The sequence below is a fragment of the Chlorocebus sabaeus genome, chromosome 3 (genome assembly GCF_047675955.1).
Source record: "Chlorocebus sabaeus isolate Y175 chromosome 3, mChlSab1.0.hap1, whole genome shotgun sequence".
Taxonomy (NCBI): domain Eukaryota; kingdom Metazoa; phylum Chordata; class Mammalia; order Primates; family Cercopithecidae; genus Chlorocebus; species Chlorocebus sabaeus.
This window is the reverse complement of record NC_132906.1, coordinates 81,321,409-81,341,363: the sequence shown is the minus strand read 5'-3', so window position 1 is coordinate 81,341,363 and position 19,955 is coordinate 81,321,409. Positions and strand designations below refer to the sequence as shown.

General features: G+C 44.9%; 1 protein-coding gene across 3 annotated transcripts in view; it reads right to left on the bottom strand.

The window, feature by feature from the left end:
• Positions 1-19,955, bottom strand: part of UBAC2 (UBA domain containing 2) — a 185,341-nt gene that overhangs the window by 32,342 nt on the left and 133,044 nt on the right. For all 3 annotated transcript variants that reach the window (XM_073014468.1, XM_073014466.1, XM_073014467.1), the window contains one exon: positions 13,908-14,153. In XM_073014468.1, the coding sequence (XP_072870569.1) occupies positions 13,908-14,153 (246 nt within the window). The remainder of the gene's footprint in view (positions 1-13,907; positions 14,154-19,955) is intronic.

The window sequence follows — 19,955 nt, the reverse complement described above, 5'->3', positions numbered from 1 at the left end:
TAAAATGGAAAGCTGGACTAGATAGCCTTGAGCTAGTTATGAGCTGTCTCTTCCCAATCATTATATTAAAGAACATCTGGAAGGCCAAACAGTTCTCTCTCAAAAAGAAGCCTCAGGCCACCTGCCAGAGCCGCTACAGAAGGAGCTCCTGGGCAGATGCTGGGTTGATACCCCCATGTCACCCTCCTCGCACTGCTCATGAATGTCACCTGTACGATCCCCTATCTCCAATAAGATATGAGCTCCTTGAGCAACTGCCCTGTGAGAGCCACAGCTGTGGACAGTGTCCACGTGAGAGAGCAGGTGCAGAGGAGTGAAGAGGGGTGCAGTGGCCTCCCCCATCCTAAACCCACGATCTGCCTGCATCCCCTGTGAACAGGCACTGTGCACGTGCACACATCCCCATCGCTTAGACAGAATGCTTTTACCAAATCTCAGTATGGCTAACTAAATCTGTGCTCTAATCTTGGGTGGGAGATTGTGACTCACGACTCAGAAAATTCCTGGCTTCTGGCTGCTTTCTCCACAAAACCATGTTTGTCAACCACAGCAATGGGCTGCTGGCTCTGAACCCTTGGGAGGTTGCATGAAATCAAGGGCCCCAGGAGTTTTTCTGAGATGCTCATGGGTACTCCAGTGGTCTGTTCCTCATTAAGAGTGTTTTCTGGTTTTGAAAACCCATCAGGATGGCTTTTTTTTGGGAGGAAAAACTGCCCAGAATGATTATGAGGAGGATTTTTCTAATATTCCCCTGGTTTAACATGATACTGCTTCAGAGTACATCTCTAAATTCATTCATCCTTTCAAAAAGTGATTAATAAGTGACGAAAGGAAAACCCAGGAAAAGAATTAGGATTGCTGATAACTTTTACATCTTCAAAATGCCAAGTACCTCATCATCATTTGCTGGTTTTCTGAAGTATCATGAGATTGTACCTCGCTCTTCTTTCTCATGAAGACACCAAGGCGGAATGGAAAACAGAAATGATTTTCTCAAGGTCACTTAATGAGTCAGTCTTGGAAAAGGATCACACTTTAGATTGATCCTATCTTTCTGTTCTGAATTTTGTCAAAAAGATCAGTATGATCAACTACAAAAGCACTGGAAACATAACAGTAGTTTCTGCAAGGAGGTACAGATTGAGATAAACAACGTAGCTTTAACTTCACTGAAAATAGAGTTCTTGCATGTAATTTTCATTTAATTTGCAGATTTTTATCAACTAAGCCCTGGTAACTTATTCCACATCTGATGCTATATACTTATAAACTCTTGAAAGAAGAAAGTCATAAAAGAACTAGCTCTAACTGATTAGATTGCTTTGTTGACAAGGAAGCATAGCAACTCGAAAAGAATCGTTTTCAAATCAAATTGCACCAAAAAGTGAAAGAGCATAGCCAAAAAGGAAAAGTGCTGAGAAGGGTGCCACGTGTCAGCTTGCTGTCTCTGAGGATGCTCGGGACACAAGAGAATTCGCTCCCTTTGGATTCCTGGTGGACTCCTTTGCAACACACGTGCAACGCCCCGACCCCTGCCACGTGGGTGGAGACGGAGGTACAGAGTTTCTGATGGTGCTGCCTCCAGACACGATTTCTTGACTCTTCCTGGCTGCGCTACACGTTTCTCCCAGAAGAGTGACCATCACATTTCACTGTAACTGACGCTTTCTACTCTAAGCTCAGGGAGAGGAGGGATCGTGCTACCTTGGTCACCGTGGGACTCCCCAGAGCCTGGCACTGAGTGTATTCTGCGGAATAGATGGTAATGAAAATGGTAGCACTGGTGAGGCCAAGAGGCAACAGGAAGCTTCCTAAGGAAGCTGGCCCGATGAAGGGGCAGTGACAGAAACTGATTTGGTGGGGTGGCACTTGCACACATAAAGCTCTACTAGGCAGATCTTGCTATGTAAACCACAGAGGGAAAATCAACCATGCTGCAATATGCGTCAACCTCAGAAATGTGAAGCTCAGCGAAAGAAGCCAGTCGTAAAGATCAGCTACATATGCTTCCAATTCTATAAAATGGCCAGAATAAGCAAGTCTACAGAGACAGAAAGTAGATGAGTGGCTGCCTAGGACTGGGCGGATGGGAATGACTGCTAATGGGGCACAGTTTCTTTTGGGGTGATGAAAAAAGTTCTCAAATTGTGATGGTATTTGCACAACTAAAAAATACTAAAAACCACTGAATTGTACACTTCGAAGGGGTGAGTTATATAGTATGTGAATTCTATCGGCTGCTAAAAAATACATCAAGGACCAGAAAATACTTTTAAAACACTAAAAAAAGTTACAGAATTAAAAATACTTGATTAATGAGAGGAACTCTCATGACTAACAGGGCAGCTCTGCCCCTCGATGCACATCTCAGATGATACCGAATGACTGTTGCTGGGGGAGGAGAAAGAGAATTTTCACAGCCACAAAACGTTACTAAGGGAGGGTGTGCAGCTAAACTCACTGTAACCAAACGCTGTGAAAATAACTGAAAGCACGTGTGAATAACGTTGAGCTGCTCTGTGTGTCGGTAGCTTCTTTTCTTGCAGGTGAAACACAGAGGTGATAATCAACCAGTTAACACTGGACAGCCCAATGAGAGGAGGAGGCAATTAAAAGAAGAGCACCAAGGACTCCAGGGCTTTGCTGCCAAATGTTCCACTTGGCTGGTACCAACAAGCAGGATTCATCCACAGTGGGCTTCACCTTAGTTCTGCTTCTAAAATAGATGGGAAATTTTACAGAAAAGTCTTATGGAAAGCTTTATCCTCAAGTTTGTGTTGTGGTATATAACAGCATTCTCATCATCAGCCAGCTGAGAGAGGACTGGTTCCCACAAACAACAGATGACCAGAACTAAGAGAGAACTCATATTTCCAGGTAACCGGTTACTTTGAAAGCTGCTGGCTATATAACCTTCTAGAGCAGGGGCCGGCAAACATTTTTCTGTAAAGGGCCACATAGTAAACATTTTAGGTTCGGAAGACAAAGAGGCAAGAGATCAAGGATATTATGTAGTTACTTATATAACCATGTAAAATCCAAAAACGGTTCCCAGCTTCAGATTGTACAAAAACAGGTAGTTTGGCCCACAGGCCATCACCTGCTGACCGTTGCTCTAGAGGTTACAAGCTTTTACATGTAGTAACTATCAAGGTTGGCTCCTAAATCAGGACTCTCTCAAACTTCCTGAGAGCCACAAAAACAGATGCCCAATACTATGATAATAACAAATATCTGATAGAGCCTCCGGTACTTAAAGGTAATTTTGTATAATTTTTTTTTATCCCCAGTGACAACAGTATTCTACAGATTGTGTATAGATGTCCCTGTCAACCCAGGATTGAGTTCCTAACTGCCCATTCTTGTTCATTATATTACACTGCTTTCTATCGTGAGCATGGCTCTGAAGAAAAACAACACTGTTTTCTTCCTTTCTACACTCACGCACCACTCAACACAACATTCTGACACCAGATGTGCTGGGGGGCTTCCCCCATACCCCAAGCAGTGCTCCAGTGGACCCCAGCAGCGTGTCCTATAACTTAATTCAGTCTCCACACTATCTCCCAGGAGATAACGTCAGAGCCCACAGGTTAAGGGCCCAGTCCCACAAGACTGCTCCCCTACTTCAGGTAGCAATCGCCAGCCCTAACCTAAGGTTCTGACCAACGTGCTATAAATGAGGGTTCCCGTGGTCCACTCCTCTTTTGCTAGGACGGCTCACAGATCTCAGAGAAACACTGACATCTACCCATCTATTAGAAAGGACATTACAAGGTATACAGATGAACAGTCAGATGGAAGAGATGCACAGGGGAAGGCATGGGGTGTGGCCCTTGCCCCTCTTTGGCACCCCCTGCACCCTGCCCTAGCACATATTCAGCAATCTGGAAGTTCTCTAAACCCTGTCCTTTGGGGGTTTTATGGAAGCTTCATTATGCAGATATAATTGATTATATCACTGGTCATTGGTGATTAACTCAACCCCTCAACCCCTCTCCCCAATCACAGAGGTTGGAGGTGGGGCTGGGGCTGAAAGTCTGAACCCTCTAATCACTTATTAGTTCCCCTTGTAACCAGGCCCCATATGAGGCCACCCAGGAGTGCCCGGACATCAGTCATCCATGTGAAAAGACACTTCTCACTGTGCGCGAAGGATTACCTAGGTGCTGAGGTGAGAGACTGAAGGCACAAACTATTTCAGTATAATAAAGAAAATAGTTAGAATAAGAATAGTCATAATACAAATTAGATATAGAGATGATCATGGACATTATCAATCATCATAAACATTATGAATCTTTAGCTTTTAATATTACTCTTTGTTACATTACTAATATAACCTAGAAATAACTGGCAGGCATAGGGTCAGGAGCTGAAGGGACATTGTGAGAAGTGATCTAGATGGCAAGAGGTGAGCCCTCTGTCACGCCCACATAAGGGCCGCTTGAGGGCTCCTTGGTCAAGCGGTAATGCCAGTGTCTGGGAAGACACCCGTTACTTAGCAGACCATGGAAGGGAGTCTCCTATCCTTGGAGGAGTCAGGGAACACTCTGCTCCACCAGCTTCTTGTGGGAGGCTGGATATTATCCAGCCCCGCCCGCAGTCATCCGGAGGCCTAAACCCCTCCCTGTGGTGCTGTGCTTCAGTGGTCATGCTCCTTGTCCACTTTCATGTTCCTCCTGTACTCCTGGTTCCTCTTGGAAGTTTGTAGTAGACAGCGGTAGAAGAAATAGTAAAAATCTTAGTCTTTGATCTTTCTTATAAGTGCATAGAAGAAAACACTGACGTATGCTGCCTTCTCTCTCCCTGCTTCGGCTACCTAAGAGGGAAGGGCCCCCTGCCCTGTGATGATGTGACTTGCTTCACCTTGTCAATCACTTAGAAGACTCACCCTCCTTACCCTGCCCCCCTTGTCTTATATGCGATAAATAACAGCGCGCCCAGCCGTTCGCGGCCACTACCGGTCTCCGCGTCTTGATGGTAGTGGTCCCCTGGGGCCCAGCTGTTTTCTCTTTATCTCTGTCTTGTGTCTTTATTTCTTACAATCTCTCATCTCCGCACACGGGGAGAACACCCGCTAAGCCCCATAGGGCTGGACCCTATACTCACTGTGGAGATTCCAAGGGCTTTAGGTGCTGTGTGTCATGGGCCAGTGGTAGAGAACAGATACATCTTTCTTATCCCAGCACACAGAGCTTCTTTGCTACAGTGAGCAAAGGGAGGGAGACATGCACCATGAAGCTGTGGAGACTCAGGTCGCACAGGCACCACTTGGATGATCATTACTATAGGAGACTCCAGTGATTCATCTGGAGGTCTGAAGACAAGGAGGCTCTGCAAAGCCTGCCCTGGTCCTTCACTGTGATGAGCTAAGCATGCTCTAGCTCATCACCACCAATATCATGAGCACACAGAATTTTCACCGTCTCCCACCTCGTCTTCTTCCTCTACTGTCACCTTTTCTTTTTTTGAGTCATCATTGCACCTTGACCTTCAGGGATCAAGTGATCATTCCATCTCAGCCTCCTGAGTGGCTGGGACTACAGGCACATGCCACCATACCTAGCTGATTTAAAAATTTTTTTTTGTAGAGAAGAGGTCTCACTATGTTGCCCAGCCTGGTCTCAAACTCCTAGCTCACGCTATCCTCCTGCCTTGGTCTCCCAAAGTGCTGGGATTACAGAAATGAGCCACTGTGCCCAGCCTAGCATCATCCCTTCAAACAAGTTCATATTATGACTAAAGTGAGCTTTCTTAAAAACAAATCTAACTTACTCTCCTGTTTAAAAGGCCTCACTTACCCACCACTTCTGGCAGGATGAACACAACAGCAATTCTTAGTTTGGTAGAACGCCCCTGTCCTGGCCTCTGCTCTCTTCCCAGCCATGTCTTTCATTGCTTCTTTCTTTTTTTTTTTTTTTTTTTTTTTTTTTGAGACGGAGTCTGGCTCTGTCGCCCAGGCTGGAGTGCAGTGGCCGGATCTCAGCTCACTGCAAGCTCCGCCTCCCGGGTTTACGCCATTCTCCTGCCTCAGCCTCCCGAGTAGCTGGGACTACAGGCGCCCGCCACCTCGCCCGGCTAGTTTTTTGTATTTTTTTAGTAGAGACGGGGTTTCACCGTGTTAGCCAGGATGGTCTCGATCTCCTGACCTCGTGATCCGCCCGTCTCGGCCTCCCAAAGTGCTGGGATTACAGGCTTGAGCCACCGCGCCCGGCCTCATTGCCTCTTTCTTATGGGAACCTCAATCTCAGGGGAGTGCAATTCCTTGCTGTCCCCACAGCTGTTATGAGCCTCTGTGTGTTTTTTTCATAAGGTCCCCTGTGACTGAAACACCTGCCCCAGTGCTGGCCTCAAGATTACCCCTGCTGTGTCCCTTAGGGAGAACTGGCCACGGCCACCGTTTAGGCCTCAGGGTTCTTTTTTCTCCTCTTTGCACAGACTGCCATAGAAACATAGTGCCTAGTGTAGCCTCATGTCTTCCCCTTGCTGGCTGCGAACTTCTTGAAGGTGCAGGCGGTGTCTTATTTAATCCCTCAGGGTAGTACACTGCATTAGAGCCAAAAGACAAAGAAGTACAACAGCTCCTGTCCTCCGAGAGCTCATGTTCTACTGGGGATGAATAAAACACAAACCCATGACAAGTTATGTAATGGCTCTGGCAGTGGAAAGATGATCGCAGCTGCAAGTAGCAAAATGACTCTGAGATGCCACCTGCTTTGAAGAAGGCAGTTCTGCTGGGAGACAGGAGTGAGTCAGCAGGCAAGGAACTACTGAGAGCAGCTTATGTGTGTCCAGCAGAGTGTCCCAACATGAGTTTACAAAAGAACGGGACAGCAGTGGATGTGGAGGGAGATGAGAAGTGGGTGTCACGGGCTTCAGCCAACACTCTGCAGCCCACTCCATCTTCACTGCCATAGGCCCATGAGACAAGCCTCCAAAGGCCTTTGGATAGTCAGTGCTGGCGGGAAATGTCCGGAAAGATCTGTAAGAGGTCAAAGCACACTTGATGACGTTATCACATGCCTGTGCTTAATGCTGAGTGTGGGACCACTGTACCCTGCGCCCGTCAGCACCTAGGTCTCATGTCCCAGTTGAAGTGAGATGTACAGAGCCATCTCCCTGGTCACTGTTCGTCAGAGCCGTGGAATGGGAACATGCCACACAATGGACGAAAAATGCTTCAGGAGCATAAGATCATATTGACTTTCCCACAGAGTGAAAGTAACTTCAACTGGTACCAGTGTGACCACAGTGACGTCCCAGAATGAGGCCAGCCGGTCAGAACAGAGTGATACTGACCCTCCCCCACTTCCAGCTCATGCAGCGCTTCTCATCCCCATGTCTCCACCGAAACCCCTTTCAAAAGTGAACTCATTCTGCTGAATCCAGTGGTCTTCTTCCAGTCATCATCTTCACTTGGCTTTTTTCTTCAGGGGGTGGGGGTAGTAACACCTGAATCTGTTCCTGAAACACCTACTTTCCAGAAACAGGCTCCCTGGCCAATGAACTGGTTTTCTCCTTGGACCCTGGGTGTTCTTTTTTTTTCCCCCTCTTTACACTCTCTAAACATGGGTCTTACTTTCTACTGTTCTCTCAAAGTATCTGTAGTTCTTTTTTTAAAAAAATAAGAGATGGGGTCTCACTGTGTGGCCCAAGCTGGTCTCAAACTCCTGGGCTCAAGCAACCTGCCCACCTGGTCTTCCCAAAGTGCTGAGATTACAGGTGTGAACCACTGCGCCTAGCCTCTGTAGATGTTTCCAGCCCTGATTATTCATCTGTATTCAGTTTGCCTAAAGTCTCTCTGTATCTATTTATTACGCTCATATTTGCTCATTAATTCCCACAGTTCCTAACAACTGCCAGGCATTATTCATATACTGGAGATACGGAGAAAACAAGTCTGCTCCTTCCTGAGACACACTGGTGGAGACAGGGCAGTAAATCAGCAGTGAGCATCAGGTTAGCGGCGCCACGAGAGACACGCAGTGGTTACAGGGGTAGAGAGAGCCCTGGAAGCCCCCTAGGAAGCTGGGGAAGGCTTCCCCAAGGAGGCGATATTTGTCAGGAAAGCCAAGGAAATAGGAGCTAGGCAAGGGAAAAAGATGTGTATGTGGGAGGGGTGGGGGGAAGGGGTTGGTACAGGGAAATTCATTCTGGGCAGAGAAAAGGGAATATGTAAAGGTGAGACTGCGTGAAACAACACGAGCAGTAGTGAACTGCGAGTAACCCAGAGCGGCAAGGCTGGCCTAAGGGCTTGCACGTGTCAGCAGAAAGGAGATGCGGCCACAGAGCAGGCAGCAGCCTTGTGTTGGAACCACCCTGAAAGCTATGGAGAGGCCCTGAAGGATGATAGCTGGAGTGAAACAATCAGATTTGTGTTTTCACAGAGATCACTGGTGGAGGCTGTGGGGCAGGCTCAGGAGGGAGGCAGTCGGTGACAGACATGGAAGGGAAGAAATCCAGGCAAATGGCGCCAGTGGCCTGAACTACAGCACTGGAGATGAATGACGGACTTACATCAAGGAGGGAGACTCTTTGGGGCTGAACTGGTGGGGAGGGCAGGAAGGACATGGATGCATAAGACGGAAATGCCCGGGGTGAAACCCTGGGTTTGGACTTTCGGGTAAATGATGGTTCATCAGGTAGGGAGTGAGAAAGGGAAATGAATTTAGCAAAGAAACAGTACATGTCGGCTGTGCGCGGTGGCTCACGCCTGTAATCCCAGCACTTTGGGAGGCCAAGGCATGTGGATCATGAGGTCAGGAGTTCAAGATCAGCCTGGCCAACATGGTGAAACCCCATCTTTACTAAAAATACAAAAATTAGCTGGACGTGGTGGCGAGCACCTGTAATCCCAGCTACTCAGGAGGCTGAGGCAGGAGAATTGCTTGAAGCCAGGAGACAGAGGTTGCAGTGAGTCAAGATGGCGCCACTGCACTCCGGCCTGGGCAACAGAGCAAGACTCTGTCTCAAAACAAAACAAAACAAAAATAAACAGTACCTGTCAAGAGCTGATGGGACACTGAAGTGGAGAAGACTTACAGGCAGTAGGATATTTCGGTCTGGGGCCCCAGGAGAGAGGGAGGTCCACTCTCTGGATCCTGAGGGACTCACAGGAGCCATGAGCTCAACAAAGTGGTGAGGACAGAGGCTGAGTGGGTCCCCTCAGGTGTCTAGCGTGAAAAGCCCAGTAGGCAGACAACTGAGTCTTGGGAAACAACCTATTTAGGGAGTGAACAGGGGAAGAAGAGCTCAATCCAAAGTTCAGCATCAGCCCAGCCAAGGCACTCCTCTGAGAGCTGGGCTTTAGAAACCGCCTTCTATTTGTCTCCTCCTCTGGGGTTTCTCCTTTCCCCCGTCCATCTTACACACTGCAATAAAATGACATTTTTCTGAGATAACTGTCCTATCTTTGTTACTGAATAAACCATTTTTCACAACCAATGTCCAAGCCGAAATCTACTGTCAGGTTTAAACTACCTCCCTCCATTGAGTTACTAGATCATTCCCCATTTCTCACTACATATCTGCCCACATGTCAGTCACAGGGCTCCTGGAGGCCTCTCCTTTTTAGGGTCTCATTAGCACCTCCATGCCTCACTCTTGCTGGTCCTCTCCTCTGGAATGATGTGCCTTATCCTCTCCACCCATCCAAATTCCACCCGTCCTTCTACTTCCTGAAATCTTTTTTGGCAGCATCAGTCCACACCAGTGGCTCTCTCCTCAGCTTTTCACTGCATGGATGCTTCAGTAAATATTTCCTTGTCTTTGGATGTTCATCTATTTCAAGTACAACTGCCTCAGCTCCCTGAAGTTGGCCACAAACTCATGGAGGGAAAGGACATGTTCTTCATTTCTTTTGTGCCCACAGAGAAGCCACCAGTATTGGTCAGAGAGCTTCCCAAGCAGTCTGTGCCCCCAGAGTCACGTGAGGAGCACGTGGCAGGGGGTGGCAGCGAGCACCTGCCAGATGGCAGGATGAACTCTGGCATAAGCAGGCAAGAGAAATCTAAAGAAATACAACACTGAATCAAGACTTGAGTGTTATTTTGGAATACCTGAAATGAAAACCTGCAGACAGATCATGTGTAACATACGGTAGTTAGTAACTGAAAAAAATGACATTCTGACTAAATAAACTCAGATTCTATGAAAAGCATCTAAAAATCAACAGTTTTTAAATAAATAACAGCTGCATTTTAAATGAAATACACAGTATGAGATTGCCTACAATAAAAGATACAGGAGCAAACAACAAAAACATATATTTGAAACATAAAGAAGAAGATGGAAGCAAAAGTTCTAACTTAACCCTAATTAAACCTGAAGCCTGGCACTGAGTTTCCTGACAGCCAAAGTGAAAAGGGGGAAAAAAAAAATCACCAAGGAGCTCTCATATTGGGAGGTATATGAGTTAGGGATCAGAAACAGAGATCTCAGAGTCAGACACAGCTGGATCTCACTCCCAGATCCCCATCAGCAGCTGCCCCTGGACAAGCAAGCACTCCCCTGAGCCTCCGGGGAAATGAGGGAACACCTGCATCTCTCTAGGTGCACACTGGGCATACACGAGATAACATATACTGAGTACTTACCATAGGACTGGCACAATAAAAGGTGGTGGTCTTTTTACTGATAAAGAGTGAAACATGCTAATTCTGCAAGAGAGACAGGACCTAAGCTCCATAAGAAAAGGACTGGGGGCTATCTTTCTTATACCTGTGTCCTCAATGTCCAGCCCTAGGCCTAGCATATAATAAGCACTAAGTACTTATTTGTTGGAAAGTAAATGAAAATCAAAATAAACTTTTCCCCTGGTATTACATTTCGATACAACTGCACCCTGTACAGTACTCGTGCATGCACACAAACATGGCAGATAATTTCCAGTGGTGGTTTAACAAGAGTTCTCTACGTGGTGATTTATCATACTTATGTGAATAAAACTGAGACACAGCTGAGTGTAGAAGTTCAGCAGGAGGCTAAGCGCTGAGTTTTGGGTGTACCCATGTGCAGACCCTAGAAGTAAGCTTAGCAAAAAATCAAGTCTGGTCTGTGCTGCCCAGCAGACCACTCAATGTAAAAGCCCGGCAAAGGCCCAGGGGCTGGTGTCCTGCTCTGGACTTCAAACCTGTTGGTGAGACCATCCTATGAAAGTGGAGGAGTCTGACAGCAGTACGGACAGCCATAAAGGCCTGTGCCACTTCACAGGCGCCTGGTGGGAATGCACGCTCCAGTAGGGCAGGGATTTGGGTCCGTCTCATTCCCTGAGGCCTGGGTGCAAGCTGGCAGATCCCATGATGTTCCAAGTATCTAGGGTGGGGAAAGACACCGTGCGGAGTTTACGGCAAGGCAGGAAAGGAGAACCATAATGTGGGTCCATAGGGTCCTGGAGCGAGGGCGTGAGCACGCAGCCAAGAATCCCACTTGTATAAACTACTACTGCACCATGAAGTGCCTGTCTGTAGGCCGTAAAGTGAGCATGTGGTCAGCAGTGGAGACCCACCACGTTACCAAGCCAGGCGGGCCGACAGAAACCCATCACCAGATGGACATGGGCATCTGGGCTCGGCATGAGTGGGGCTGCAGGGCATGGGTGAGCTGCAGAAGCAGGCATGCCAGACCACCCTGGCAGCCACCTCTGCTGCACCACAGCCTCTTCCCAGCTAACACCGACTGCCACAGCGGTTGGGCCCCTCATGACCAAGTGACAGAGGGGAAAACAGCCAAATGGATAGGCTGGCTCAGGACATGAGTGGCAGCTGAAGGAAACGGCTGCATGATGGCTCGATCTTGAAAGACAACGATCAGGGGAACCCCTATAGGCAGAGCCCGGGCAGCACATTTGGTCATCAACTCTGAGTGGAAAGAGAAGTGGCCTGAGGCAATCACACGTGTGGATCTGCTGGGCATGGCAGATCACCTGGTTGGCCGGTCAGGGGACTGGAAGGAAGGGCACAAGGAGGACCCAGCTAGAGGAAAAGGAGCATCAAGTGTTTTGCAGGTAGTGCCCACCACGGGCATCCACCACCGAAAAGGCACCAAGTGGAAGGTGGGCAGAATGGCCGTGGCTCCGTCACCAGATAACCCAGTGCTGGCACACGAATGGATGGCCACGGTGGCGGCACAGAGGAATGTGCGGTCCCCTCACCCAGACCAACCTATCTCCTGCCACTATGGAGCATCCAACCCGGCACCCACAGAGACTGCATGCACCGGATAACCACCGTCCGCAAGCAGAACAGTCACGCAGCGCCGAGACTATGCTGGGCCCTTTCCACTCTGCAGTGTTACGGAACACATTGTCCCCCACCCCTTGCCCCTGCCCCAAATTCACACACTGAAGCCTTAACCCTGCGATGTGACTGTATGCTGACAGTGTTCTCTCTTAAACTCCTTGTATAAAAATCTTCCTGAGGCGGCCAATCTGAGAAATGCAGCTTCTCTGGTTTGCTTATGAGTACAAATTCAAAGCTCTCCAGTGGAGAATCTCCTCCCAGGACTCCCAAGGTATCTCAGACAACATATTTCCCCCAAATCTGCTCTTTTGATATTGGTGAAATGGAACTATCAGTCCTCTATCTTTAAGATTATCTAGGCCAGAAACATCAGAACATCCCCTCATAAGCTCTGTGCCTCTACCTTTATATTCAATCACTACTCAGTTTTTCTGAACTTGATCATTCTGAGTTCTCATACCTTTCGCTCTTCTCTGTTTCCTTGTAGGATTTACCTCCTGCTAAATACAAGGCTTCATCTGTAGCCTGTGTTCACCTTGGATGTAGTTCTTCTCTTACAGAACTTATTAGTTCTTTGCTTTCAGCTCTCAGCTCTCACCCCTACAGAGGTGACTCCATCACCTATACATATATGTAGCTTCCACATCTCTTAAGACAGAGATGTCCATCCTCCAGCTTTAAATACATCATGAGCATCTTTATGGCATGTTCCAGAGTCACTCAAATTCAAGCACATCTTTAAGAAACAACTTTTGCTTCTCTCTTTCTTTTGTAGACTCTGCACCTCATAAGGTGCCCCCTTCCTCCCATCCCGATATAAACTCTGGGACCTGCATCTCCAATGAGACTCTAAGGACCTCAAACCTGACTTCACTTCTCCAAACCATCGTGAGATCTGCAGACCTACTTCTTGCATCCAATGCTAGTGGGACACAGAGAGATGGCAGAGGTAATTGTATGGTTTACAACTACCCCAGGGGTAAAGAAGGTAGAGGCGAAAAATGGGGAGCCCTGTAGGCTGGCTCACAGAAGTGTCCTAGAAAGATCAGGCCTGAGGTTTTAGCCTGATGTGCACTAACCCTCCTTCCCTCGCTGCCCATGGAAGACAAGTGTGGTTATCAGATTGTTTGGATGCAGTATTTGTAGAGAAATGTGCAATAGTTTCTGATTATTGATAGCAAGGTTGAGAAAACACAGCATTTTTTTAATCTACTCCTCGGTTGTTCCATTGAAAATCTTCTTACCTTCATATTCTCTTCATTTCAATTAAGGAAAATCAAGAAGTTTTACATTTGTTCTTCACTCCATGGCATATGATTAGCATTTTAACAGGAAGACACTGTGGCTTTTACAAGATTATAAAAACAGATAAATAGCACATCTTGTTAACTAGGTTGGTGTTTCTCTAAGAAGTCATGCTTATCTAATATAGGTGGAAAAAGAATGTCCAGTTTGACCAATCTTTCAGCTACAATTTATTTTTTACCTTCTTAAAAAACTAAGAATCGCCACTAACGGAGACCTACATTCTCTTTGGAAATGTCAAAATCCGCTTGCAAGGCACTGGAATAAAATGTAGTCTCTATCTCACATGCAATCACAGAGGAAAGATTTGCTGGGGCCACTGAGAATTTCTAAATTTTTAGTGACTATTATCACTTTTACCTGCTGCTGTCTCTGTCGCCTGCCTTGTGCAAACTGAGAGAACATCAGCTGCCGGTCCAGCAGCTCCATCCTCTGCTGCCTCTGGATGTCTAGCGTGGCTCCCATCCCAATTCTGGCTTCGCTGGCGGGTTCTGAAGAAGAGAAGATGGGTTCAAGTGTCCAAGAAAAGAATTTTGCCACCCAGCTGGGGATGCAGAGCACCTGATGCACCTGGAACATTTTGCTGTTGTAGCACAGACCGGACATCTAAAAGAAAAATGTCCAAAGTGATTAAATGTAGTATCATTTAAAAAAATGTACATGACACAAAAATCAGCAGCCTCCAAACACTGCACATAGTGTTCTTCTTAGTCATAGCAGTGTTAGGCAATAAGCAAAATCCTCTACCACAGAACACTAAGCAGTACAAATCAACACAAAACTGAATTTACTCAGTAAAACAAAATTGTTTTTTATTGAATTAGAAGAGCTAGCAAAATTCTAATCATTTAATACACAAAGTTCAGGTAAAAGATTGTCAAGACACCGTCTTCATTTTTTAAAAAGCTGTAAGAGATCTGATTATTGAAACACTTTCACACTGTACTGACTCTGTGGTTACCTTTGTTGGCAGATGGCCATCGCAGAGACACCAGCAGAAAACAACTGCCATGTCTCAGCTGACCCAGGTACACGATCAATTTATCAGAGAATAAACACAATCTAAAAATCTTGGTTTTTATTTACATAGTGTTTTGATCAGTTTTTCAAGTACTGATTTTTCTAGATATTTAAAATCCTCACCAACGTTAGTTAGCAATGAACAATTCCATTTATAAACCGACCCTGTCTTCATCTTGAAGGTCATTTATAATGTAAGGTTATAGAAGTCTCAAGGCTCCCTATGATTTTCTAGCTAAAAATGACTATGGCTATTCCTTTGTTTTAAAAAAAAAATCTTGATGTGAATTTCATTCTTAGGATTAGAAGATCAAATTAGAACATATTTGACAACTTTCTAATATAAGTATACTTCAATGCTTTAATAATAAAATTTAAATTGATGAACTGGAAAGAATTCTTTGAGATTGTGTTATACATCAGGCACTGTTCTGGGAACTCAGAATACAGCAGAGAACAAGATAAGCAAGGCCCCACTCTCACAGGGCTTTTAGCAGTCAATGTGGAGAACAGGCAGTAATCAAGTCAACATGTGAAACTATTTCCGGCAAGTACTGGGAAAGAAATAAAGTGACTTGGGGCATGAACCTACTCTGGGGGCGGCAGGGGACATCAGGGGTGCCCTCGGAGAAAGTGATATTTGAGTGAAGATCTTAAGGATGATGGGGTGCCCATGACTTGACAAACTGGGGAAAGAACACTTCAGGCAGAGAAAGCAGCAGATGCTGTGCAGCCCGAGCTTGGGAGTGTCTATCAGGTATCTTGGGGGGGCCACTGAGTGGGCAGGTGGCTATGTAATTCTAGAACTAAAGGAAAAGGTGGAGATAAGGATTTCGGAGTCACTGGATATGATGTGACATTTAGGGTAATGGGACTAGAAGAGAAAAAACGGGGGTGGGGGAGATACAGTAGAAGAGAGAACAGGACTAAGGACTGAACCCAGGAGTGCACTAATATTCTACGGACGGACAGAGTAGGAAACGCCAGTAAGGAAATCTGAGACTGGGCTGCCAGTGAAGAGAAAGGAAATAGAGGAGTTCAAGCTTAGAAGTGTTTTAAGACAGCGATGGTCAGCTACATCGAATGCAGCTGCTAAGTAAGACAGAACTAGCCACTGGATGTCGCAAATGGAGGTGTTTGATAAACAAGGTGTTTACAAGAACAGTTTTGGTACCAAAGACAAACTGTAGAGGGCTGAAGAGTAAATGGTGGACAACTTCTGGTTTCACATAATTTCTGTGCCCCTTCTCTCAAAGATAGTACAAGACAACAAAGAAAATGAAGACAGAAACAAACTCCAAGGTCTGTGAAACTAGAAACTAATCCTGAACCATGCTAACAAAATAGAAAGCTTATCAAGTGATTATAAACCACTCTGCATATAAGCAGCTAAGTCCAAATGCCTGCAGAGAGTCCTGTGGGACTCAGACAAGCACAGGGACTGGAGCAAGCTTGTTCAACCTGAGGCCCATGGGCCACATGTGGCCTAGGACAGCTTTCAATGTGGTCCAACACAAATTTGTAAACTTTCTTAAAACATTACAAGGTCAGGAGCAGTGGCTCACACCTGTCATCCCTGCACTTTGGGAGGCCAAGGTGGGTGGATCACAAGAGGTCAGGAGTTTGAGACCAGCCTGACCAACATGGTGAAACCCCATCTCTACTAAAAATACAAAAATTAGCCAGGCATGGTGGTGCACACCTGTGGTCCCAGCTACTCAGGAGGTTGAAGCACAAGAATCGCTTGAACCTGGGTGGTGGAGGTTACAGTGAGTCGAGACTGTGCCACTGCACTCCAGCCTGGGTGACACAGCGAGACTCTGTCTCAAAAAACAAAAACAAACAAACAAAAACACCAAAAAGAGTTATGAGATTTTCTTGCATTTTTTTTTAAAGCTCATCAGCTATCATCAGTGTTAGTGTATATTATGTGTGGCCCAAGACAATTCTTCTTCCAATGTGTCACAGAGGAGTCAAAAGACTAGATACCCCTGGACTAGAAGGTCTAGGCCCTGTGGAAGGAGGGTTACTTAAGTCTGGGTAAGAGGCACCCCAGTTCCTCCTCATGCTCCATGTACCCTTTCTCTCCTCAACAGAGAGAAGGGAAAGCTCTGCAGGGCATGAATCAAGGAGGGCCCATGTGGGTAGGGAAGGCCAAGGCCTCTGCACAGACAGACTATGTGCATCTCATGGGGCTGTTAGCATAGGGGTTCCAGAAGAAGCCAACAGAGGGAATATGGATATTATATTTAAAGAGATAAACAGCTGAGAGTTTTCTAGAATAAATAAAGAATATAAATCCTCATGAAAGTGCAAGAGTCCCTAAAAGAATGTTAAAATGAAATTTACATCTAGATTCACTGTGGTGAAACAAAAGAAAGAAATCCTTAAAAGAAAAGCAACCAGGGATAAAATACAGACTGTTTGGAAAGAAAAAATAAACTGTTAGCAAATAACAGCAAGAAAAACTATAAGATACTTGGGAATTTTATATATATATATATATATGGCCTTGACAGAAAAAAATGAAAAAGATACTAAGGGATATTTTTTCAAAACCAACCCTAGTGATAATAAAGATACCAGTTCCATGAATAGGAAGATGCAAAACTGCTAAGATACCAATTTTCATCAAATTAATATGTAAATTAAATATCATTCAAAATAAAATCTTAACAGGGTGTTTTGTTGGAACGTAAATGCCAGTCCTCAAATTTATGCCAAATATTTAAGGTTTGCTTTTTAAAAACACCATGTTGGGAGAAAGAAACCAGACCCAAAGACTGAAAACATGATTCCACTTCTGTGAATGAGTTAACCTAAACCACACACTAAGCAGTAAAATGAGACAGCAAAGCGCAAAGATGATGATGGTGTGTGCTAGGAGGGGTCACAGAAGGGAGGGAGAAAGAAGGGGAAAGGGGTCACAGGAGAGAGGTGGGAAGGAAGGGGGGCACCATGGGCCGCGGGGCTGGCGAGGCATGGTCTCTACCTGCATAGTGGATTATGGATATATTTGCTTTATAGTGATTTACACAGCTTTGTGACAGTTACAGTTTGTGTTATCATCACAATTAAAAGACAAAGAAATAAAAAATCCAGAAAAGGCAAGGCAATTTTAAAGAAGCATAAGTCCTATCAGATTTCAAGACATACTATAAAGTTGGGCTACCTAAAACAGTGTGGTCTTTATCTAGGGTTACTTAAATAGACCAAGAGAACAAGAGCTTAGAAAGAGGATCCTCAGCGTAAGGGCACCTGGTATTCAGCAGACATGGGTAGACTGGGAGGGAAGGAGCACATGGGCTATACACGAGGAAGAGACAGAACAGGGCCCCTTCCTGACACCAAACATAAACTTGCAATGGATTAAGAACTCAAATAGAGTTCATAAAATTGTAAGTCTTTCTGCACAAAATACAGAAGGAATACCTTTTTGGCACTGGGGTGGCAAAATATTTTAAAATAAGAAACATAAGGTACAAACTAGAAAAGAAAACACACATTGGTCTACTTTACAATTTAAAAGCTGTAGTATGCCAAAAGCTACCATAAATGAAGTGAAAACACAAGTAAGAGGCCTGAAGAAGGTACTCAGAATTCATACAGCCAACCAAGGCAGCATTCAGAACATATCAAGAAACCCTAAAAATGTGTAAGAAAAAGCCCAGTTTTAAAAGCATATGAATAGGTAATTTCAGAAGAGAAAACTCAAATGGCTAACAAACTCATGAAAAGATGTTTATCCTCACTTGTTTTTAAGGGACTGAAATCTAAAATGAGCAATCTTAAATACAGCAACAACTAGCAAAAACGTAAAGGTCCTCTATCATCCAGTTTTATCTCTTTTTTTCCCCCCCCATTTTGTGGCGAATGGGGTCTTGTCATGTTGCCCGGGCAGGTCTTGAACTCCTGGGCTCAAGCATCCTCCTGCCTCTGCCTCCCTAAGTGCTGGGATTCCAGGTGTGAGGTTTTGGTAAGGATGGAGGGAACTGAGAACTCTCACACAGTCCCAAGGGAAGGTGAAGCTATGGTGCCTCTGGGGAGCAATGTGGCAATACCAAGTAGAGCGGCCATGTGCTTTGAGGCACATTCCACTGCAGCCCTGCATGAGAGAGACAGGAAGCAGAAACAAATCATCCCCAGGAGGGGAACAGCTGAAGAGTGGGTTATCCATACAACACAGTACTATACAGCCATCCCGATGAACTCCATGTGTGTGTACTGACACGTTTAAAGTGGAATGAAAAATACACATAAAAGGTATCACATGTTGCGCTTATCTTCTTGCAAAATTTCAAAAAACAAAATAATAGTCTATGCTGTTTGTGCACACATCTGTCTGCGGTAACTACAGAATCACAGAAAGTAGCCTTTGCTGTAGAGGGGTGAGGGGGGACACGGTAGGGGGTAGGGAATGGCATTCTTTGTAACAAATACATATTTTTAATGAAGAGAGATATATCAAGTCAATATGGAAAAAAAAAAAAACAGTAATGAATTGGAGGTAAGGAAGTAGAAATCCCTTTTCTGAAGATCTGGTATAAAACAGAAAATGGGGTATATATCAGCATTACACTGATTTCAGCAGAAGATAGCAAAATGTTATAAACATAACAAAATATTAAAAATATAAGACAAATTAGAGCTGTGAGATTTGAATTAAGTACAAAATTAAACATTTTTATTTTTCGGTCTCAAAGCATCCAACTGTGATTGTTGATTTGTTCATTGTTCCCATTAGCTATTTTAACTTCATGTATCTGGAAGCTGTACCTGTTTGTGGACGCTGTTATTAGGCACACAAACACAACTGACCCTCTCGTCACAACAAAGTATTCTGCTGTGTGTTTAGTAATACTCATAGAGAAATCTACTTTGTCTGATCTTAATACAGCCATTTCAGCTTTTTTTATGCTTACTGTCTCCATAATATATCTTCATCCTTTTAATTTCAGGCTTTTTTTGTGACTTTGTATTTAAAGTGTGTCTTGTAGACAGCATATGGCAATTTTTTTCTTTTAAATTAGTCTGACAATCTCTACCTCTTGATTGGAGTGTTTAGCTATTATTCATACTTAATGTATTTGATTGAATAGCTGGATTTTGCTATTTGGTTTCTGTCTGTCTCATCTGTTTTTTACTCTTTACTCCCCCTTTCCTACGTTCTTTTGTACTATGAAATATTATTTAGTATTTTGGGTTTTTTCAGCTATATATCACTGTATTTTTCCCCACATATTTGCCCTAGAAATTATAATATGCATTCAAAATTGAGCATAATGTATTTAGAGTTAATACTGAATTACTTCATATAAAACAGGAGAAGCTTGCAAGACCCTACAGTAAGTCCTCACTTCACTCACTGATAGGTTCTTGGAAACTCCA